This window comes from Pipistrellus hanaki, assembly GCF_964339955.1.
Source record: "Pipistrellus hanaki genome assembly, chromosome: 8".
NCBI classification, from domain to species: Eukaryota; Metazoa; Chordata; class Mammalia; order Chiroptera; family Vespertilionidae; genus Pipistrellus; species Pipistrellus hanaki.
In genome coordinates, this window is record NC_140510.1 from 29,165,662 (window position 1) to 29,187,890 (window position 22,229).

At 42.1% G+C, this 22,229-nt stretch overlaps 1 protein-coding gene and 1 long non-coding RNA gene across 4 annotated transcripts in view; both read left to right on the forward strand.

The window, feature by feature from the left end:
- Positions 1-17,889, forward strand: part of LYPD6 (LY6/PLAUR domain containing 6) — a 113,929-nt gene extending 96,040 nt beyond the window's left edge. For 2 of the 3 annotated variants that reach the window (XM_084892522.1, XM_084892521.1), the window contains 3 exons: positions 490-588; positions 13,037-13,191; positions 15,014-17,889. In XM_084892522.1, coding sequence (XP_084748648.1) covers positions 490-588; positions 13,037-13,191; positions 15,014-15,181 — 422 coding nt within the window. In that variant the 3' untranslated portion in view covers positions 15,182-17,889. The remainder of the gene's footprint in view (positions 1-489; positions 589-13,036; positions 13,192-15,013) is intronic. The other variant, XM_084892523.1, reaches the window with a different exon arrangement.
- Positions 1-22,229, forward strand: part of LOC311626999 — a 180,031-nt gene that overhangs the window by 102,842 nt on the left and 54,960 nt on the right. The gene's annotated exons all lie outside the window — the stretch shown is intronic.

Below are 22,229 nucleotides of genomic sequence, written 5' to 3' on the forward strand. Positions count from 1 at the left end.
TAGCATGGATGTACCACAGTTTGTTTAACCTTCACCTATTGAAGGACATCTGGATTGATTCCAGGTTTGTCTTTTACAAATAAAGTTGCTGTGAATATTTGTGTACAAATTTTTGTGAGAATGTGTTTCCTTTTCTCAGAGAAATATGATCAAGCGTGCAATTACTGAGTCATATGTTACTTGCATATTGACTTTTAAAAAATGTTTGTATTGATTAAGGTGTTACATATGTGTCCTTATTCCTCTATTATCCCTCCCCACCCCCCACCCCCACTCATGCTCTTACCCCCCTGTTGTCTGTGTCCATTGGTTAGGCTTATTGCATATTGACTTTTTAAAGAAACTGTCAGGATGCTTTGAGATGAATAAAATAAAGTGAAATAAATTAAAAATAAAATTTAAATTTAAAAAAGTGAAAATGTCTAACCACAATGCAGGATTCTGTGCTTAGTCTAAAGCATTGCTCTTTCCTCTTGATCCTCTTTGCAGCCACACCATATCCTGGTGGATTTAAGTGTTTTACCTGTGAAAAGGCAGCGGACAATTATGAGTGCAACCGGTGGGCTCCAGACATCTACTGTCCTCGAGGTAAGCTCTCAGGAGACAGATTGGGGTCCCAAGGGCTGACCAGGAGTGGACAGGCCTGGTTATCTTGATACATGCGTAAAAGGAAGCATGCTCATAGTCTCAGTCATTTCTCTTGTGTAAGGCTATTTCTATTGCTTACACAACACCCATAACTTATCATCAAGAACTCTCCGAGTCATAAACTGCTCCATGAGGTTGCCCCCTTTCTCACGAAGCATCGTTGGAGCTCCAGGAAAGGTGAGTGATGCTCACCCCAGGCCCAGTCTCATGCAGGACAGGAAGAGAACAACCAGCCTCTAACCCACTCTTTGAAGCATTAGTCATTGCATAGTAACTTCCTTTATGCAAAGTATGAATCGATGTTCATATAAAGATTCCATTTATTGCCTATCTTGCCAGAGGCTTTTATCCTGAGACTGCCTGTAAGCGAGAATTCTAAATGTCATCATTGCATAAATGAAAACCCGGAGCTTTTTAAACTGTTCCATTCTCTTTGAAGGATGAGATGGATCCCTGAGGGAAGCATGAAATTTTGACCCAAAGGCCCATTTTAAAATAAAGTAGATGCTTCATAATCATATTTCTTTTATCCTATTGAATTAAAGAGATGGTTATATTTGGCTACAGAGTCATGTTAATTGGCTAGTTTATTTTTGGAAGAAAGTCTATTCATTTGAAGGGGAGATGACAAGGACAGGGCATACTATTAATAAATGTTTGAGCAATTAGTTCAGTGGGCTTTGCTGCTCACTTTGCTGCTCAAGTTTAGTTGTTAAAATAACTGAACACACCAATTCTACATCTGCTATTTTTTTAAACATTGGACAAGTGTTCTCATGTTCACCCAGTGAAAGACAGTCTGTTTCTCACGGAGCACTGGGCACTGGGAGAGCCTGCACCAATTAAGAGATAAGTGTCAGCTACCTAAACCAGTACTATTTAACCTATGGGTCTCCCCCTGGACTGCCCCAGGAACTTCCATGAATCTTTTCAAAATCACTGGATCCTGTGCCCTGTGGTTCTCATACTTCAGCATGACCATCATACCTTGGAAGGCTTATTGAAACACTGGCTGGTAGCTCAGTTGGTTAGAGTGTTGTCTTGATAAATCAAGGTTGCAGATTTGATCCCCAGTCAGGGCACATACAAGAATAAACCAATAGATGCATTAAAAAAATAGTTTTTCTCTCTTTATCTCCCTCCCTCTCTCTTTAAAATCAAGCAATAAATAATAAAAAAAATTTAAAGGCATTAAGAATTAAGATAAAACACAAATTTCTGGCCCTGCCCCTGTTCTCCCTCCTTCCAAGTAAGAGTACCAGGTGATGCAGAAGCTGCTGGGCTCCAGACCACACATTAAGAACCACAGCTCTGCCAAAACAGGTTTGGCTCAGTGGATAGAGTGTCAGCCTGCGGACTGAAAGGTCCCAGGTTCAATTCTGGTTAGAGGCATGTACCTTGGTTGCGGGCACAATCCAGAAGGGGGTGTGCAAGAGGCAACTGATCGGTGATTCTCTCTCACTCTTTTTTTTAAACATATATTTTATTGATTTTTTACAGAGAAGAATAGAGAGGGATAGATAGTTAGAAGCATCGATGAGAGAGAATCATCGATCAGCTGCCTCCTGCACACCCCCTACTGGAGATGTGCCCGCAACCAAGGTACATGCCCTTGACCAGAATCGAACCTGGGACTTTTCAGTCCACAGGCCGACGCTCTATCCACTGAGCCAAACCGGTTTCGGCTGTTTCTAACTCTTTATCCCTCTCTCTTCCTCTCTGTAAAAAATCAATAAAATATATTTTTTTTAAAGAGAGAGAGAGAGAGAGAGAACCACAGCTCCACACACATTGAGCCAGCATCCCTGCACAGAGTATTTAAATATCCTCTGTAATTCTAGTGGACAGTCAGGAGCAAGAACCACTGGGAGCTCCTCTCCCCACTAGTAAAAAGTGTAATGTAGTGTTGTCATCTCTAGATGCCTCTTGTTTACTTTGCACTAGAGATGCTAATGGGAAAGACCACAGGGAAGAGGAAAACATGGCGACACTACAGACTGGCTTAATCACAGCCAGCTGCCCAGCCATCCGGTGATCACAGATGAGTCCTGCCGCACTGCCTTCTGCAGCCTCGCTCACTGCAGACGGAGCCAGTGTTCTCGAACATCCCACTGCAGAAGGAGCACTTGGGTAGGCTGCCGAGGGACCTGGCAAAGCCACTGCTTCTCAAACTGGGCAACACATTCCAATCACGGGGTAAACATTTAAAACTACTGATGCCCTTCATTCCTAGAGATGCACGCTTAAACGGTACAGAGTGTGCCTGAGCAGAAGGAGTTTTAGAAGCTCCCCCGTGGTTCTCAGATGCAGTAACTGAGACTCTGGACTCAGACCGGATGGTTTGCTTGTGTAGCCAATAACTTTTGGGTTGGTTCCTGTTGGGACAAAGCTGGCTGAGTAGCTTCGGCCACAGTTGCCAGTGCTCAGTACTGCTGCACAGGACACCGGACAGTGCTTCTCTCATTATCGCCTTAGCAGGGATGAGAAGAAGAAAAGGAGGGACTGTGGACTGCGGCTTGCTCAGGCTCAGAGAGACCCAGCCCAAGTCTGATGGTGTACAAGTATATCCCTGTCACAAAGAGAAGAGCAGGTGACTGGTGGCGATCTGCTCGATTTCCCCACAGGAAAAGAGGAAGGTCCCTCTTTGTATTTTCTTTTGAGGACAAAAATCTATCCTTCCAAAATACAGAGACCCAAAATATCATCGACACAATTTCTCCTTTTCTCCTTTTTTTTTCCTTTCTACTTTTATCTTTTTGTCCATTTATTTATAGGAATAAATGGAAAAATTACACCTTGAGGTTCAGGACACAGGCCCTCGGGGGATTATGCAAAGAAAGATAGAAATTGGGTTTCTTCTTTCAAGGAGCATACAGTTTAGCTGGGGAGATAAGATCTGAACATCTCAAATGTCAAAAATAGCAGGACAAAGGCCAGCGCCAATGAAACATGGCATTCAGTGCCGGGAAGTTAAAAGGGAGATTTGCTCTTTGGGGCTGTCGCACAAGTGAGAGCGTCATGGACTCGGAAGATGGGCAGTGGAGGGAAAAGGAGGAAGAGGACATGTCTTCAGGGAAGTCACTCAGAGCAAAGGCGTGGAGACCGGGTGCCCCAAGTGAGCTCATTGAACAGGGAGAGAACTCAGATGGTATAGCAACTATTTATATCAGACAAGAATAGGAACAAGTAGGGGAGCCAGGTTATTTTTTTAGGACCTTGAATATCGGGTAAGGAGGGGGTACTAAAGCCACACCCAGCTTACTTTTTTTTTTTTTTTAATCCTCATCTGATGATATTTTTCCATTAATTTTTAGAGAAGGGGAAAGACAGAGAGAAACATCGATGTGAGAGAAACACATCGATTGATTGCCTCCCACATGCACCCTAACCAGAGCCCAGGCCAGGGAGGTTCCTGCAACCAGGGTTATGTGCCCTTGACTGGAATCAAACCTGGGACTCTTCTGTCCACAGGCTGACACTCTATCCACTGAGCTAAACTGGCCAGGGCACCAGCTTACTTCTTAACCAGCCACACTGCCATAGGCCATTTACCCTTTCCTCTGTGTTTTTTTCCTCTCTCAAAGTTTTCTACCAATGAAAATGCCATTGCTATTATTAGATTAAAATAAAAAATGTGTCTAATTACTAGAAATTATGGATTAACCCTAGATTTGTGTTGTTGTTTTTTCCCTCTGTTAATTATTACTTTGAAGCAGCTATAAAACTACCAACAGGCTTAGTAAGGGCAGCTCAGTAGCTGCCATGAAAAAAGCATACCAGCTTTTTGCAGCATTCCTGTTGATTTTTATTTTGTGGCATGCTTAATTAGGTTTTAATTATTACATGATGTGAAAATAACTGGTTAAAAGCGAAAAAATACTTTATGTTAGCATTTAATCTTATCTCTGTGGGATAAGCCCACATCCCAAATTGCTTAGGGGAACGCCTGCATTTCAAGAACACTGAAAAGCTAAACTCAGCCATGTGGATGCATGTAGGACAGATTGCGTTTTAGCAGCTGAGGTAGAGCTTGCTTCCTGATTCAGCAGACGGGCTGTGAAGCATCATTTGGTCAAATAAACATCAAGAAAGCCTTGCCCTAACGAGAATCACTGTGACAGGCACTGGTGGCATCCGCCAGCCCCGCCAGCCAACTCAGGCTCCCTGTCACTCCTAACTCTCCAAATGTGTGTTATGTAAGTTCTTCCTCCTCTGTCACTTTGTTATTGCCTCTGGCACTTACAGATTCCTGCTACCACACTCCCTCCCTAGACATGAGGACTTGAGACGCTTTTCATAACCAATCACATTCCCTCACTTCGCCGGCCTTCTGTTTAGTCTTTGGCCCCTGAGCACTTCCTTTGCAATAACCTCAATTTCATCCACTGCTCATTATAAATTTGTGCAGTCTCCTTGACTTTGTGAACTGGCATGGAAAAGGATCTTAAAATCATATCCTATGAGGGACCAGATGAAGAAACTGGTAAAGGAAAACAGGCATTGAATGTCACGCTCTCGGGTTTTTTCTGTGTTGTACCAGGTAAGGTGAAAAGCTCCTTGAGAGAAAGGGATCGTATAAGTGTTTAAGAGCTTCTGGAATTAAATGTCAAGTAAAAACCATCACAATTTTTTAAAGGGCTTGCTCTGTGTAGGCTACCTAAGGCACAAGGACTTCATGTTCCTTTTTAATTATGAAGTGCAGATGTCTCCCTCCAAGGCAAATTCTTCATTTGGAATTATTGCTGTTTTGTAAAATCAGACCGAGAGAAATCTTGAGAGGAAGGGTCACGTATCCTTTTGCTTCCAGCTTCTATGCTGCTCACTGTTCTTTTGAACGTGAAGAAAAACGTGGGTATGTCCCTTGATGAGTCTTGCAATATCCATTATCTGGAATAAACAGGAATATAAATGTGATACTAGCTCCACTGAAAACAGGCCCTTGGTTACACATTTTTAGGAAAGAGTCTTTGTTGTTGACTATTCCAGGCTGAGACAAACAGCCTTTTTGTTTAACTTTACCCAAGGGTAGAATTTTCTCTGGTGCACTCAGAATATAGCCATTCAAGATTTCTACCATTCCTCAGAGTCTCTATTTCAGCTCCAAACCCCAAGAGGACCCAGGTCTTGCATCTTTTACAGTTTATATATTAACACCCCATCTCATCCAGGTAGAAAAATCAGCATTGGTTCCTGAGATTTCTCTTACTTCTAGAGCCTGCTTTTGTACATTTACAGAAGCTATTGGTTATATGTTATTCAGCACACTCGCTGCTATGTAATGAGACGCTGTTCAGATTATCTATCTTGTCGTTTCAGCAAATGGAAGTCTCAGACTTCCTCCTTCTTATAAAGTTAAAAATTTTATTAAAGTTTAACATACATACCAGGAAGTGAATAGATCACAAGTGCGGAGCTCATTGAATTTTCATCACAAAATGAACATGCTGTGTTTGCCACCCATATTAAGCAGTTGAACCCCAGAAGGCCATTGGAGTCCCCAGGGCATTTAAACTACACCTCCCAACGGTTACACAATTGTGATTATTGTCCTTGAGTTTTGTGTGAATGGAATCCTACAGAACGTACTCCTTTCTTTCCCACATTATATATGTGAAATGCATTCCTGTCGCATGAGCAGCCAAGTCATTCTTTCTCACAGATGCAGATTACTCTATGTAGGTACCAACCTTCATCCATCCTGCTGTCGATGGGCATTTGGAGTGTTTCCAGCTTTGAATATGATGAACATTCTTGCCGATGCCTTTTGGTATACACCTGCGTCATTTCTGCTGGGCCTCTATCCCAGGAGGTGGGTTCCTGGGTAGGCAGTGTGTATGCTGTTCCTGGGTAGGCAGTGTGTATGCTGTCACTTCGTTCCTGCCTAACAGTTGGCCAGAGCGGCTGCACCAATTCACACTCTCCCAGCAGTGCCTGCAGGTGCCAGTTGCTGCACAGCCTTGCCAGCCTTCAGTATTGACAGAAACAGTAGAAGCTAGAAGTTAATGGAATGACATTTTAAAAATGCTGGAAGTAAAAAGCTGCCAACCTGGAATTCTAAACTGAGACTGTCAGCCTCGCTTCTCTGCATTTCCTTTTTCTCCTGGCTGCCCTGCTAGCTCTGGATTCCTGCATGTGCCTTCCAATCCCCTTGAGACTGACAAAAACTCTGCTCAGCTTTTCTGCCCCTTTGCAGAGTTTTCTGCTTGGCTACTCAGCCTCTGTTCCCAGGCAGGTGCCTCAAGGGGAGAACAGGTATAGAATGTCAGGCTCCACTCAATGTGTCCTTGGTTTTGTTGGTGCCTTACTCTTCAAGTCCTATCTGCCTCGGTAGCTCTCCTATGCTTTCACGCAGATTTTGGGTGTTATTTTTATTTCATCCAATTATTTTAATTTTCCTCTGTTTTTTTTTTTTTTTTTTTTTTTGTCATTGTTAAGAAGGGACAAGCTAATTCATCTAAGCTGACACTGTAATTTTCAGGTTTATTCTTTAATTAGAATTTTTCAAGGAGTTTCTAAACCAAATGTTCTGCTATCAACCTTAATTTTTTTTTCTTGTAATCTGAGAGCATCAAACTTACTCCAATTCATAGTGTTTTTTTGCTAATACAGTTGTCTCAGATAGGAAGCATCCATTTGATGCTTTTGTCTTATAATTTTTATTTTAACTACTGGACACTGTAAAGTCCAGTTCCAGGCATAGAGATTGGAAATGAAGACATAAAACTGTCTCCTATCACACATGAATTGGCTTTTAAAGAGTTGTTGATATTTCTTTTTAGAAAATCAAGTCACACTCAAGAACAGTATGGCATTTTCTTAAATAGCTACACATGCAATGGCCATAAAATCAGTAATTCAACTTCTCCAATTTATCCCAGAGAATTGGAAACTTATGTTCACATAAAAACCTCAACACAAATGTTGATAGCAGTTTTATTAATAATATCCACAACCTATATACCCTTTCAATGGGTGAATGTTTAAACCAATTTTGGTATATCCATAGCATGGAGTACTACTCAGCAATAAAAATTAACAAACTGTTAATTAACAACATGGATAATTTTCGAGTGAAATAGGCTGAGTGAAAATCCCTAGTCCCTGAAGTTTACATACTGTTTGATTCCATTTATATAACATCTTTGAAATGATGACGTTATATAATAGAAGGAGCACAGACTAGTTGGTACAAGGGTTCAGGAGGAGGTGAGGACAGAAGGTAGAGGATGTGAACATAAAAATTCATCATGAGGGATCCTTGTGGAAATAGAACATTCTGTATCTTTCCGGCATCAATTTCAGTGTTCTGAGCAGGACATTATACTGTAGTGTTGCAATGTGTTACCATGCAGGGGAAACTGAATAACAGGCACATGGGATCACTCTGTATTATTTCTTACAAATACATGCGAATTTACAATTATCTCAAAACCTAAAGTTTAAACAACAAACAAAATTCGCCAGTAATATATATATGCCATTGTGCCAATGTTGAGAAACCCTGGCCTAAAAGGAAAATCAGACATACCAAATAAGGAATCTAAGGAAGGGCTGTGAACCTGTGGTTGGGGGTGCGGGGAAGGGAGGAATCAAGGCTGGTTTCACAGAACAATGTCATTTGGTTTGAGCCTCAGAGAATATCAGGTTTCTAGGAGCAGCAGAAAAGAAAACATTTTCATTGTAAAGAATAGTCAAAAGTTGTGTCATCATGTCTCAAGGTATCTAGTGAGCAATGATGAGGTGGTCTGGGGCCTAGATCAAGGAGTTACTGCAGTTCTTGAGTGATAGTAAGTGCTGAGTTTCAGGTGCCAAGCTCTGAGTTATACATGTAATGGATGCCTCCAGCAGGGAAGCACAGTTACTCCTATACTCTTGAGACAGAGCTTCAAGGATAGAGAGTATGCAAGGGAGTAGGCCAAATAAGCCCAGTGGTAAGCAGTCAGGGCTCCTTGACACTTAGAGTCCCTCATGACTTTAAGTGTTGTTCATGCTTTACTAGGCAGTGAGTGGCACGATCTGACCCTCATTTCAGTAGTCTATCTTGAGGTTGACTGTCCGGCACCTGCATTAGATAGGAGAGAGATTGGAGCCAAAGAAGACAGGAAATGAAAGAGGCCCTGTATTGGGGAAATGGAACACACAAGATTAGATGGGTAATGGAGACATTTCAGAGGACTTGGAGACACCCGGTTTGGCAAGAGAGGTCTGAACTGGTTCTGAAGTTTCTAGTGCAAGATAGAGGTGCCACTTCTCAGGCTGTCCCTTCTGGAAATAGAAATGCAGGAAGATAAACAGATCCAAGAGGGAACGTGGTAATGTGATTGGTTTGGGAGGTCTGAGGTGTGAGGTGCACAGTGCTGCTGGTGATTTCCAGGAATTAGTTACAAACTTGGTTCTACAACCCAGGAGAGGGAATCAGACTGAAGATTAAGTTCTGAGAGGTTGGATGAGGTTACTTGAGTGACAGAAGCTTCCAGAACTGAACATGGGAGAATATCAACACTCAGGTTAGAGAAGTTAGAAATGAAGAGAACAGAGATGTAGGAGAAAATCTAGAAGAAAAAACTTTGAAGTCAAAGGTGGGGAATCACAGAGGAAATTATACTCAGCAAAGCCTGGAACTGCATAGAAATCCTGTGGGATCAGACAGGGGAGAAGAGCACTGAATGGACACTTGGGTGAACCAACTTTCACAGAGAGGCCTGGATAGAGCACTAAGGGATGTGAAGGACTGTGTACACAATAAGAATTCAGAGGGAGGAAGCTGTCAGCCTTTATTTTTCAATATAATCCTATATAATAAAAAGCTAATATGCAAATTGACCAAAGGGCAGACCAACTGGTTGCTGTGACAGGCATTGACCACCAGGGGGCAGATGCTCAATGCAGGAGCTTCCCCCTGGTGGTCAGTGTGCTCCCACAGGAAGAGCACCACTCAGCCAGAAGCCAGGCTCATGGCGAGTGCCAGCAGCCATGGCAGCAGCCTCTCCCACCTCTGTGACAGCACTAAGGATATCCAACTGTGGGCTTAGGCTTGATCCCCATAGGGAGTGGGCCTAAGCCATCAGTGGGACATCCCCTGAGGGCTCCTGGACTGCAAGAGGGCACAGGCAGGGCCAAGGGACAATGCCCCCCCCCCCCCCAGTGCACAAATTTCATGCACCAGTCTCTAGTTGATAATATTATGATTCAAGTTATTTTCTTCCCATTAATGTTCTTACACCTGGTGAATTGTTCTCTAGCATCACTTTCATAATTATATATGTTTTAAAGAAACCATAACTAGCAGAGCAACAGTGGCGAAAAGACCTTTTACCAGAGAGTTGGTCATTTTTAATATCTAATTTCAATATAAACCATTTTATGTATATTTTGTTTAGATACAGTTTCTGTTATTGGAAACTGCATGTTGATGAGCAAGTGGAAATTTACATTTTCATTTTGAACCTTTTTTAAGTCTCTGAGAGCCAGGTTAGGGAATGTGTGCATGTCTATATGTGTGAATTTCATGAAAATTATATTTTGTGCCTTCCAGTAGTTGATTAAGCTTCTTACTCTGTTCTGATTTTGCTTGAATGCCTGTGAATCTTACAGTAAAAGACTTTTGTTTCACAACCTCTGGGAATACCATGCAGTGCAGAATATGAGATTTTTAGAGGCCCAGACTAACTTGGTAGAAATTCAAATCCATCTTTTATCTTTTAGATAAAAGCCTTTGAAATCCTTTTAGTGTGAAGTTATCTGCAGGCTTGATTCTCATATAACCTCATTACTAACCCAAGGATTATTCAAAATGCATGGAGAGCAATGCTCTGTGGCTGAAACTCGGTTTTCATCAACTCTATGGTGCAGAGATAAGCCCCATGTGGTCCACCTGGTTCTGGTTGGGAAATTCTGCCTGTCCTGCCCCCATCCCCTTTAGAAGATCAAGTATAAATTCAAGGCTCTCATAAGTTGTGCATGAAAGATACCTGTTCAGCTCTATTTGAGCATTGCCCAAACTTATTTAACCAGGGAACCTTTTCCACATTTACATTTTATAGCTCACCTAGGGGTTTTGTGAGATAAGAAGTGGAATGGATATTTTTAAGGGATTGATGCCTCAGATCCAAAGTCTGTGCTGCTGGACGTAGTGTTGTGTCCTCAATATATCTTTGTGTCATGGATTGGACTTGGTGAAGTGTGAGAAAAATGTCTTATCTACCTTCTTCCCTGCTCATCCTTCTCCCCCCAGAGTGTCTGGAATTGGCTTATTAGGTACTGGGCTTTTGCATATTTTCCTGGGGAAAAAAATAAAAAGAAGAAGAAGAAAGCTTCATAGTTGTTTCTAATCTCATTCAGTGGAATAAGATTCCAATTAAGAAGTCAAAATAGAATCTGTTGTTGATATAAACATATGAACAAAAAAGATCGTTATATCAGGTTCACCAGTTGTTATTCTCAGGTTTAGTTAAAACAAGATAATTCACTGTTTGGGGGACAAATGTAGTTTCCAGACCTGAGACCATTTGATGATTTACGTATTCCATCAGGGGATGAATGATCTTATCTGCTCAGATTTACATTTGGAGCAATAAAACCTCTGGCAGCTGCTGCTGGCTGTCTGCATGAAGAGGAGGGGGAGAAAAGAACATTCCTTTATTTTATTTTATTATTATTGCTTTTTTGAACATCTGAAGTTGGGGTGTGGGTGGGAAAGGTTTACCTACGGAGGCCATAAATGACCAAGACTGATACCAGGGAGGTAAACCAGTCCTTTTTGGAACAGCTGGTAAATCTCCCAGGTTACAGGTCTCAATAACCTGTCAGAGGCTTTTAAAAAAAAAATCAAGGGACAGTTGCCACCCCCACTTCATCAGGAAAATGATCATTTCAATTTTAAAATATTATGGACTTTCAACTTTTCTTATGAGCTCATAAGGTGACCTACTCACCCTACCCTCTAGAATCCTGAGCAAGGTAGGACATGCCTGGTGACTTGATTCCAGCTAACAACATTCTGGTCAGGGTGCAGTGTGGGGACAGCACTTGGGGGAGGGCCTGGACAGTCTCAGCCCACGGACACTGAGACAGACCAAGAGTGTAGCCATTGCGGAAGTCACTGCCCTTAGCAAGACTCATCAGAGGCCACTCAGGTTCCTGGCAGGTGCGGGCATCAAGGACAATTATTCAAACCTCTGAATTCATGACTCCCAGGCTGTGACAGTGTGGTCATGTGAACTCATTCTCAGAGACTAAAAGTATTCAGCTTTCTTCTGTGGACATGAGTACTTTGGTTAAAAGCTGCCAAGATTATGACAGAATCTGGTGGGGGGGAATATTTATTGCCTAATAAATAACATCATAGAAGGTCATAATTCCATATTAGCCACTAAATATCTAAAATGGTTAAAGTATGCAAAGTTAGGTTCAAGATATGGAAGAAAAACAGCTCAGTGACATTTCTTGAGAATTATTCATTTTCTTTTTCAATCTGAAAATGGAACAAGAACATTCAGCTAAATCCCAGGCTTAGAAAGCTGAGCATCGCCTGAGGACTTAAAGAATTACATTGGCAAAGCCATTTTTCTTTAGACTTTAAATTACAAATAAAAAAAAAACACCACACTTCTCTTTGGAATTTTGGGAGAAATCTCAAGTTTTCAGATGTTTAAGATTTAAACAGACATGTAGAAACTCATATTATGGTCTTTCTTTGCCTGCCATCGTGGACAGACACTGAGATCTGCTGGGGAGAGACAGTGTTCCTCAATTTTGGAGCATCTTCATTGGAGGGCCAGATGTCTTCTGCAATATATTCTAAGATCCTGCAGTGCTCCTAGGCAAGACCTTCTTTCTTTTGGATAAATTCATTGCTCTATTTACAGTGAATCTATTTTTCATCTTTCTGACCTTACAGGGGAAGAGCTGTTTCACACACACACACACACACACACACACACACACACACACACCAGCCTCTGCTATAGTCTTTCCTCTCCTTGAAGACCTTTTGCCTACCTAACTTCTTGTCTTCTAACCCCATGTTCTTTGAACGTTTTTACCCCTTCCTCTCCCTGAAAATTGCTATGACTCTCACATCCTTAGTCATCCCTCCAAACCTCCCCTTCCCTAAAACTAAACATCAATCCAGTGTACAATTTGTTGAAAGGCATGGAGTGATGCCTCCAGGTCGTGGCTCATGGGGATTGCGATGGGCAGAGACCCCCTCCTCCTAGCAGGGCTCAGTGGATCTCCAAGGACATCTCTGGGGTTGGACATAAACCCATCCCATGTGCTGTTCGATCCTTTTAGCACTTTCAGGGCTGACACTTTCGTTGTTTCCCTCTCAGGCAGGTTGGGCTAACATTTTCTCTGTCCATTAAAACATAGTTTTTGTTGTTGACAGAGACCAGATACTGCTACACTCAGCACACCATGGAAGTCACGGGAAACAGCATCTCCGTCACCAAACGCTGCGTTCCGCTGGAAGAGTGCTTGTCCACTGGCTGCAGAGACTCCGAGCATGAAGGCCACAAGGTCTGGCACCAAAGCACGTGCCGGGTCAGCATAGTCAGCCTTTCTCCTCTTCAGATGTCCGCCGTGGCTCGTGAGCAAAGTCTCACTTCCAGGGAGGCTGGCTCTGACTGTCCTGGCAGCATTAGAAGATGCTTCCTTTCCCGTCTTCTCTAAAATAATAAAGATTTACACCAGGGTATAGGATAAATGATGTAAACACAACACCAAAAGGGTATTGAAAATTATCGCAGGCCCTTTCTTCACTCAAGAAAGTAGTAAAACTGCCAGAAGGAAAAGGAACAAGGGACCAATTATGTCCTCGTGGCAAAGCACTGCAGGTGCAACAACAACTCATCAGCTGTGGGTGGCCAAGGCAGTTTAGCTTTGATAGCTTTCTGCAAAGTGGGGCCATGCCTCTTGCAGGAGGCTGATTTGGGGAAGGTGTGCATTGGCTCCTGAGTCATTTCAGTAGGGAGTGAGAGAACCTTTTCTTTGTGGGGTTGCTCCCCTGAAACTCCATTTGGTGCCTGTACCGAAGCATTCAGGTCCAAACCAACTTTGAGGGCAGTCTTGAAAGAGAAAATAATGAATCAGAGGAAGGCCGCCTGGCGCGGATGGGATGAGTAATGCCCCTGACTCCCTTGCTGGTGGTTCAGAGCTGAGCTTATATGTCAGCTTGGCCTTTATTTTGTCGCTTCAGGCTGCTTTCCTGGGGGTTGGGAGCAGTGCCCGCTCTGATAACTGGTAATGGTACTGTTCGTGGGGGCTTTTTTATCTTAAAACTTGTCAAACACTAAGAATTAAATTTTAAAGTATGATCTGCCTACCAGCTCCTGGTTTGCAATGTGAAGGTAAACCCAAGGGTTTTACTTGACCGTCTAGCAGGCTGGTCCTGTTCCTCTGGCATCATCGTGGGTACTTCGCCGAGGAGGAAGTTATAGATCAGAGAAGTGACATCATATGCTCAGGCCACACAGCTAGTGATCAATAGAGACAGAAACCCAACTCACTTCTGACCCTTTTCTCTCTTCGACTTTAAAATGTCTCCCGGCTCTATCAGTGGTGAGCAGACTGAAATCTCTGCAGGGAGTGACAGAATATTACCCATCACAGAGTCTTTAGGCATTACTCTGGAGGCCGACCACTTGCAAATCTTGTTAAAATGCAGATTGTTGTTTGCTAAGTCCAGGGCTAGCTTGAGATTCTGCATCTCTAATGAGTTCCCAGTTGATGCTGAAGCTTCTGGTGTGTACTCAGCGTAGCTATGGCATGAAGTAACTTCTGTCGATAATTCTTTGGATTTACTTCTGTCTCATGATTAAGGAAAGCTGTATGAAGCATTAATTGCATAAACGAAAAACCCTTCAAACCTTAACTCACCTACCAGAATGGAGAGAACGATGCAGACAATTCTGATGAAAGTAAATATTTAAGTTAAAATTATCTGGGTTGTTGCCCCTTCACTTTTCCTGTGAAAACTTGGCAAGTGGAAGTTGCCCTCGTCACAGTTCCCTCAGGTGGTCAGAAGGAGCCTCTTTGGGAAAGGTAGGATAAGTGTTATTGATAATCCTCACTTCAGAGAGGGAATAGCTACGGTCTAGGAAATGTGTAAAACTGGAGTAACCACAGGGTGTGATGTCAAAAGCAGGACCCACATCCTTTGAAGCTTCTTTGGGGCCTTTCATTTTGACCACACTGCTTCCAGATGAAGTCTCATCGCAGTCCCTGCGATGCAGGTTGGTGTTTCCTTTGTAGAGCACGTCATTTCCATCTGAGTCTCATGGTGAAGGAGATAGTCCCTTCAAGAATCCCTGCCTCCTTCCAAGACCTGCCAGCTTCTCATCACCCTTCTTTTTCTTCTTTCCAGGTCTGCACTTCCTGTTGTGAAGGAAATATCTGTAACTTGCCGCTCCCCCGAAATGAAACTGATGCCACATTTGCCACAAAGTCACCCATAAACCAGACTAATGGGCAGCCACACTGCGTGTCTGTGATAGTGTCCTGCTTGTGGGTGTGGCTGGGACTCACCTTATAGCAGCTCAAAGGCACTGATGTGTGGTAACAATCCATAGGGATCTAAACGGCCCGCAGTCATGCATGAGTCATTGGCCTGGCAACAGGACACACGTGAAACCACAGCACTCAAGGATGTCTCCCTAGTCAAGCATCTCCACTTCCCATGAGGAACAAGCATTGCTTCAGTCCAAGACCTCATCAAAGCCAGCCTGCTCCTAACGTAGACTGAGTTCTATACCATAAACCATTGTTTTCACCCCAAGAAATAGCTCTGCATTTATTGAGTTTTGGCTCTTAATTTGGAAGACATGCATGAGCCACAGGAGATCCTGGGCCCCTCTGAGATGTTAGGCAACGTGAATATCTGTGCGTTTTTCAGGAGAAAGTTAAAGGACTATTGGTTTAAATATAACCATGAATTCACTTACAGCTTCAGAATTTTAAAATTTTAATTGCAAAATGAATGGACTGTTTCCTCAGAGATTCCTACTGAGTCCCTAGAAAAGAAGTGAACAATTTGTCCAATTTAATTTTTCCAACATTCTTCTCCTAATGGCAGGATCATATTCCCTCTGCTCTGTGTGGGAGATAAAAAGGCAATCATAAAAGTTTGATCTATGGGGAGGAGGGCTAGAAAAGGTCTTTTCCTAATTTAATGGAATTCACATCCGTAAAGTGGGCGTTTATCTCTTCGTATCATTGGAGAGATTGGCTTGACTTAGCACCTTGTTATGCTCCACTCGATCTTCCTGGGTTGAGGGTGTCCCACGGCAGGATGGGGTATTCTCTCCAGGCATGCGTTTCTATTCATACACAGCTAGTTTAGGCAGAGAGAGGACTTAAAAATAAAAGGAAGGAGAAGGTCTGGAGGCCTTCATTGTGAGGATCCAATGAGTGGCTCAGCCAGATCTTCCTCCATCAGCAAGTCATGCTTGCCAAGAGCTCTCCCATTTCTTCCTCTTTCAAATCCCCAGTGACCTTAGGGGGAAGGTTCTACATTGAATTGTCTGGAGATTCTTGGGTGAGATATCCTAGGATATCCTAGGATGAGAAGTAGGTGAACCAGTGGTATGGTAGTGAGATTAGTAAGAAGACCTAGTGGGAAGTTTTTATTTCTTTCAACTGATTGCTTTTGAGGTAGACAATGAAAACTTCACCATCCTTTCCTATATTTTTGGCACCCCAAGTTACAATTTTTTCTTCTTCCTTGTAAATCATTTATATGATATTTATTTTTGTATGGCATAACTAGAAACTAAAATATATTGTAAAAGATTCTTTATTCTGAACAGAATAACCAAATCAGAATACTTATTTTTTCAACAGTGGTAGAGCTTGTAATATATGTATTGAACATTATCTATAATACTTGCGCCAGTGTTGAAAAAAGCTACTTATGTTGTGAGTAAGAGTAATGTGTTGGCTTTGAGGTTTTGTGTTTGCTCATGGTTTCCTGTGTTGTGTTCCTAGTAGCATTTGGGTTGTGACCATCACTGGTACGCATTTCTCTGCAGGGTTGTGGGGCATATTTGCATAAAATTTGGTGGAGCCATTGCAGATAAAGTTGTCAGGGTCCATCTGCTCTGCACAGGAAAATGTTTCTGGCTCATAAAATGAGACCTCCTCAGGGACCAATATAAACTGACAGTGGTTAACTCTGATTACACAATCATCTAAATTGCATCAAATGGCCTTAAATCAGAGTTTGGCAAGTTTATCAATAAGTTGCTTATAATTGGGGTGGGGGATTAGAGAGAGGGAGCAAGACATTTATTAAGCATCTCTTATGTGCCAAGCACTATGCTAAGCACTTTACATAAATTAGATCATATAATTCATACAAGAACCATGTAAGGAAAATTATTAGTACTTACACTTTAGAGCTGAAGGCACTGTGATTCTAAGAAACTCAATAACATGAAGCCTTTTCCTTCTGATTAGGACATATGGGAAGAGGAAGGGAGGGTGGAATTACCATCCTTAGGAAAACTTGCAGGCCTGACTTCATGGGAATTGGCCATCTTACCACGCATAGTTTGTCCAGTCCTGCCTCTGCAGGGTGCCATTTGCATGTGTCCCCAGATGTTTTTTCTTTGGGGGGTGAAGGGATGGTTTCCTCATTCATTTCTCTTGCTAAAAGAGGGAACAGGCTGATCCTACATAGAAAGATGCTCTAAGACATTGAAAATTGGATGCTGTACATATCTACATATACATTTTGTGCATGGTCACTGTCCACTTACACCTTCCAAGTACTGCATGAGATTTCCATAGGAGACAAAGTCCAAAAGTTGGTTCTTTATGAGAGAACGGGCACTCCGAAGCCTCCCTGGCTGATGTGCAGGCCCGGGTCTACAATGACATCATCTGCCACCCAGAGGGTCACTGCAAACTCCAAACAGATGTGGCTGTGTGCACCTGGTGTTTTATTCTCTCACAAGAAAGTGATTTGCTTGCCATCCTCAGCCTCAAGGAGCCACAGAAGGGCCGTCTATGTGGAAGGCCCAGGACTGATCATTCATCTGACTTTCTACCCCATTAAGCCTTCTGTTAAATCCCACCACTGCTGATGGCTTAAAGTGCAAAGAGCCGTGATGTGTATATGAACATATGTGCCACTTATTTATTTTTAGACTCCCCACAGCATTCATGTCAATATGGGATAAATGCCTAAATTTTGTAAATATTGTACATTTTGTATATCAAGGAATAAAGGTTTTAAGTGTACCTCTCCAGGCTCTTTCGTGCAAACGCACATGTCAATCAATGATTCAGGCACCCGGGTTATGTACCAGGCATTGCATGTAGCGCCACAGGGAACTTTCTTCCAGAAGCTCACCTTCTAGTTGAAGGACAACAAATGCATGCATGAAAAGATACAGGACAGTTTACGCATGCCAAATGATTCTTGAACACAGTAGTAAATGCCGCAGAAGATCCAAGAAAGAAAGATTACCAGACTTTTCAATCAGGTCTGCAATTTTCCCAGAACATCTCTTTGTTAAATCAAGAAATATAAAAAGATTGTGGTGTGTGTGTGTGTGTGTGTGTGTGTGTGTGTGTGACCCCCACTAACAATTTCTAAATCTTGTTCTCTTCTCAGAGTGAATTATGTTGATGATGATACAATAGTAAGCATTTTCCCTTGATGGTTTCTTCTGCAACAGGAAACAAATGTTTCAATAGCATACATGTCATTTTCATTTATACAATGAATTTATTGTAATTTTCACGGTAAAACGGTAGACATTGAAAGGGACCTTGAAAAACTCTAGCTTGTCTGTGATTTCACCCTGTATTTTGAAATTTCCAGGACAAAATAAATATTTCCCAAAGTTTAAGGTTTTCTCTTAGTTAGGTTCTGGATCAGTGACACAGTTCATGCTCTAAAGTGATATTTGTATTTCAATTAGGACAGTTGTTATCACTAACCTTTCTAAATAACTATGTGTGTTCAATGGGCATAGCACCTCAGGTACACTGTGCTTTTAGAAAATCTGATTTTGAAAACATAGATTTACACAGTAGCCCAATTGAGGGGTTTAAAGGGAGCCTTCACTTCCTAAAGGCACTTTATATCTCTTTCCCGAAACACATAAGATTTTATCTACAAATGAGACCCAAGGCACACCAGGTATCAAACACCAGATGTGGTGGCTTGGCTACATTATGGTGGGTTTGATCTGAAATACCTAAAGTGCTTTCACAAGTGTTTTTAATAAATGTCTTTAACTTGCCTATTAGGGGTGAAATATTGAAAGTTGTTTGAGCATCTGTTATTAATCCATATGATAACTGGGAGATTTAACCTTAGCTATTCAGCCATTTTTCTAAACTCACATAGCCACTTGAAACAGGACCACGCATGAATATGAAGCATCATGACTTTAGCCTGGAGTGTTCTCCCTTGACTCTACAGGAAAACAGGTGCTGATACTACTTTAAATATAAAAATGTCTAACTTAAATTTGGTGTTACACAATCAGTGCAGATTTCCAAAATGACTTTCTAATCAAGACTTCATTCTCAGCTGTTATTCTCTAGCTAATTTTAGTTTTTATGCTTTTTCCCATTAGAAAATTACTATTGTCTTGCTATTTTTAATTCCATTGCAATTGCTGGAATTGGATGGGGGAAGAGGATATTTATGTAAGTCCATTTTTAGCTGACTAGAGACCTAAAATCCAGAGGCTGAGAAATGGTTTCATTAGGAACCTTTTTACACTCCTCATAGCAACCCCTGATTCTTGTATGATTACAGTCTGAAAGCACTTTGATATACCTTGCAGTTGATCAACATGACCCCATTTACAGCTTTCACAGCTAACCAGAGCTCTGACATGGTTAAGGGAGGTCCCTCTGGTCATTTACATTATAACTTTGATTCCTGATCTGCAACTTAGTTCCAACACACTTGTCACCAGGATGACATTAATTTTTTTTTTTAACTAAAAAGCCATTTCTTAGGTTCCAAAAATCAGAGGTAAATAGGACCTTAGAAAATATCTAGTACACTCCCTTTCTTTTTAATATGTTTTTATTGATTCAAAGCAGAAGGGAGAGAGAGAGATATATAGAAACATCAAAGATGAGAGAGAATCATTGATTGGCTGCCCCAGGAAACTCAGACCATTTGTCTTTGAGAAAGCTGCATTGCTTGTGCTAAACAAAAGAGAAAATTCGTCAAAATGTCCCTTCATTGATGCTTGAAGCAGTTAAAACACAGGTTATGGAAAATAGCTCACTGGGGGGTTGGCAGTATCATGAGGACTCTTCACACAGGGCATAGCAGAGAACAGGTGTGGAGAGGGCAAATAAGAAAGTGAGCTAGCCTAAAGGAAACATAGAGAAGAAAAATAGTTGATAGAAATAATCATTTTCAAAAATCATGTCCTTAGAAAGCAGAATGAAATATCTAAATTAGGGGTGATTACTTACTCAGAAACAGCTTTCTCTGGTTTTATGGCAAGTCAGGTGTCAAAAACCAGCTTCAAAAACCATAATAAGGCCTGGAACTGAGGCCTCCATTGTGGAAAGTGTGTATAAAAAGCAACTCTGTGGAGTTTAGCAAAGTGAACAAAATATCACCAGAATATAATCATGCTGCAAAAAAAAAGTTATACCATCAATTATCCACTCAACTTTGAGAATTCAAAATCAACTCACTGTGTGACCCTTATTCTCTCTACAGAGAAGCATGGCTGTTGGTGTCATGAGGAGTCTGCACCCAGAGTCTGAGCATACCCTAACCCCTGTCTGCCTGCTCCCTGGTGTTTACTGGCCCATGGCTACTGGTCTTGTTTCAAGGCTGCCCACCGGCTTGACTGTGCCTCTCCCAGCAATAAAACAGGATTGAGTGAGCAACGAGAAGCCACATCCCACAGAGGCATGTGAAGACGGGTTGTCTGAGGAAAGGGATTATGCTTGAGGGGGTTTGCATTGAGGTGCTCGCGTGGAAAAGAGTTGACTAGAGCTCAGTAGTCTGGAAGAACACATTTGGGTTCCCTTGTGACTCACTCAGCCTGACTTGGCCCTGAACATGTCAGAACTTGGCTTATCCCCACCTTGCAGTCTTTCTAAACACTCAAAGGGTTGGGCCCATCCCTGACTTTAATATCATATTTAATTAATTAATGACCCTGTGTATGTTTTGCCACTGACCTAAATACCAAGTGTGCTGTGCAGAGACGCACCCTCCTTGATGCAAGAGACCAAAACGAAATGTGAGATCCAGACCTCCCAGAAACTCACTTTCTTCAAAGTCAATCTACAGAATGGCAAGGTCTATTTTCAGTAGTAAAAGTCTAGAAAAGATTAGGCCAGGCTAGGGTAGAACGTGTTAAGAACAGATGACATGAGTATCTAATCAAACTAGCTGGCTCACTGCCATCTTCATTTTATATGAAGGGGACAGTGCTGACCTCCCTGTTTACCCACCTCAGGTGCCCCCAACTACTCAGGCAGCCTATTAGGAATCTGATTTGCACAAGAGCTCCCAGGAAGACAAATTCACAGAAGCCAGGAACTCACTCTTTATATGCAGAAGTATTCGACTCGGTTTGGAAATGCTTCTTTGAACAAGTCTGGTACTTTCGTTTTGATAGTTTCAGCCTCGTGTCTGGGCAGTTTATTCCTGATACTTGACACAAATAGAATGATATAGTTGAAAGAATAGAGCAAAGAGAGCAGGTTGCATAGAAGATTACAGATCATTGCGGATATCACACTCTTCTAGCATTGGGAACCATGGAGAAAGTGGTCAGTAAGAGAGAAGCTGAGGATGCACCACCCACTGCCCCACAGCTGGAGAACAACAAGGGCCTCCGCAGGGAGGCAAGGGTAGATAGATGGTTCGGGTTCCCATAAATGAACTAGGCAAGAATTTAAGACCCAAATTACTGAGGCTAGCAAACATTTCACAAAAAGAACTGCAAGATCCTGTTCATGCGTGGACAAATGCAAAAATTCAATTCCTCAGACTTGCTGGAAGCAGGAATGCCTGGCAATACTTTCCTCAAGAGCATGAAGTTGAGGCAAGCAAGTGCTTCTGCCCTAATTTGGCACCCGCATCCTGAGACCTCAGATCTGCTATCCTGAGACCAACCCCAGTGCACCAACATCTCCCAGGGTTCCTTAGCAGTGGCTCTCAATGCTAGGTACACATTAGAATCACTTGGGGGTTGGAGACTTTTCTAAAAATAATAATTACAGGATACCATGTGCCACAATTCTAATCTAGTTGGTCTTGGGTGCTTTAAAACACCAGATAATTAGTAAACTCCTCCTTCTCCAGGTGATTCTACTGGGAAGCCATTAGCTAACAGACATAAAAAGCTAATCACCCATCAGGGATAATCAATAATAATCACAGAAGCAAACTTAGTGAAGACCATACCAGAAAAACAAATCATAGACTTGTACTGGCACCCAACTTTCAAGTCATAGTCATCTATAGCTAAGTAAGATTGACCTCATAGCTTTCCTTAAATTTAATGTCCATGACCCTTCATTGCCCATCCCCTCCCTACCAGCTAACGTTTTTCATTTGTCAAACACCTGCTCATTTT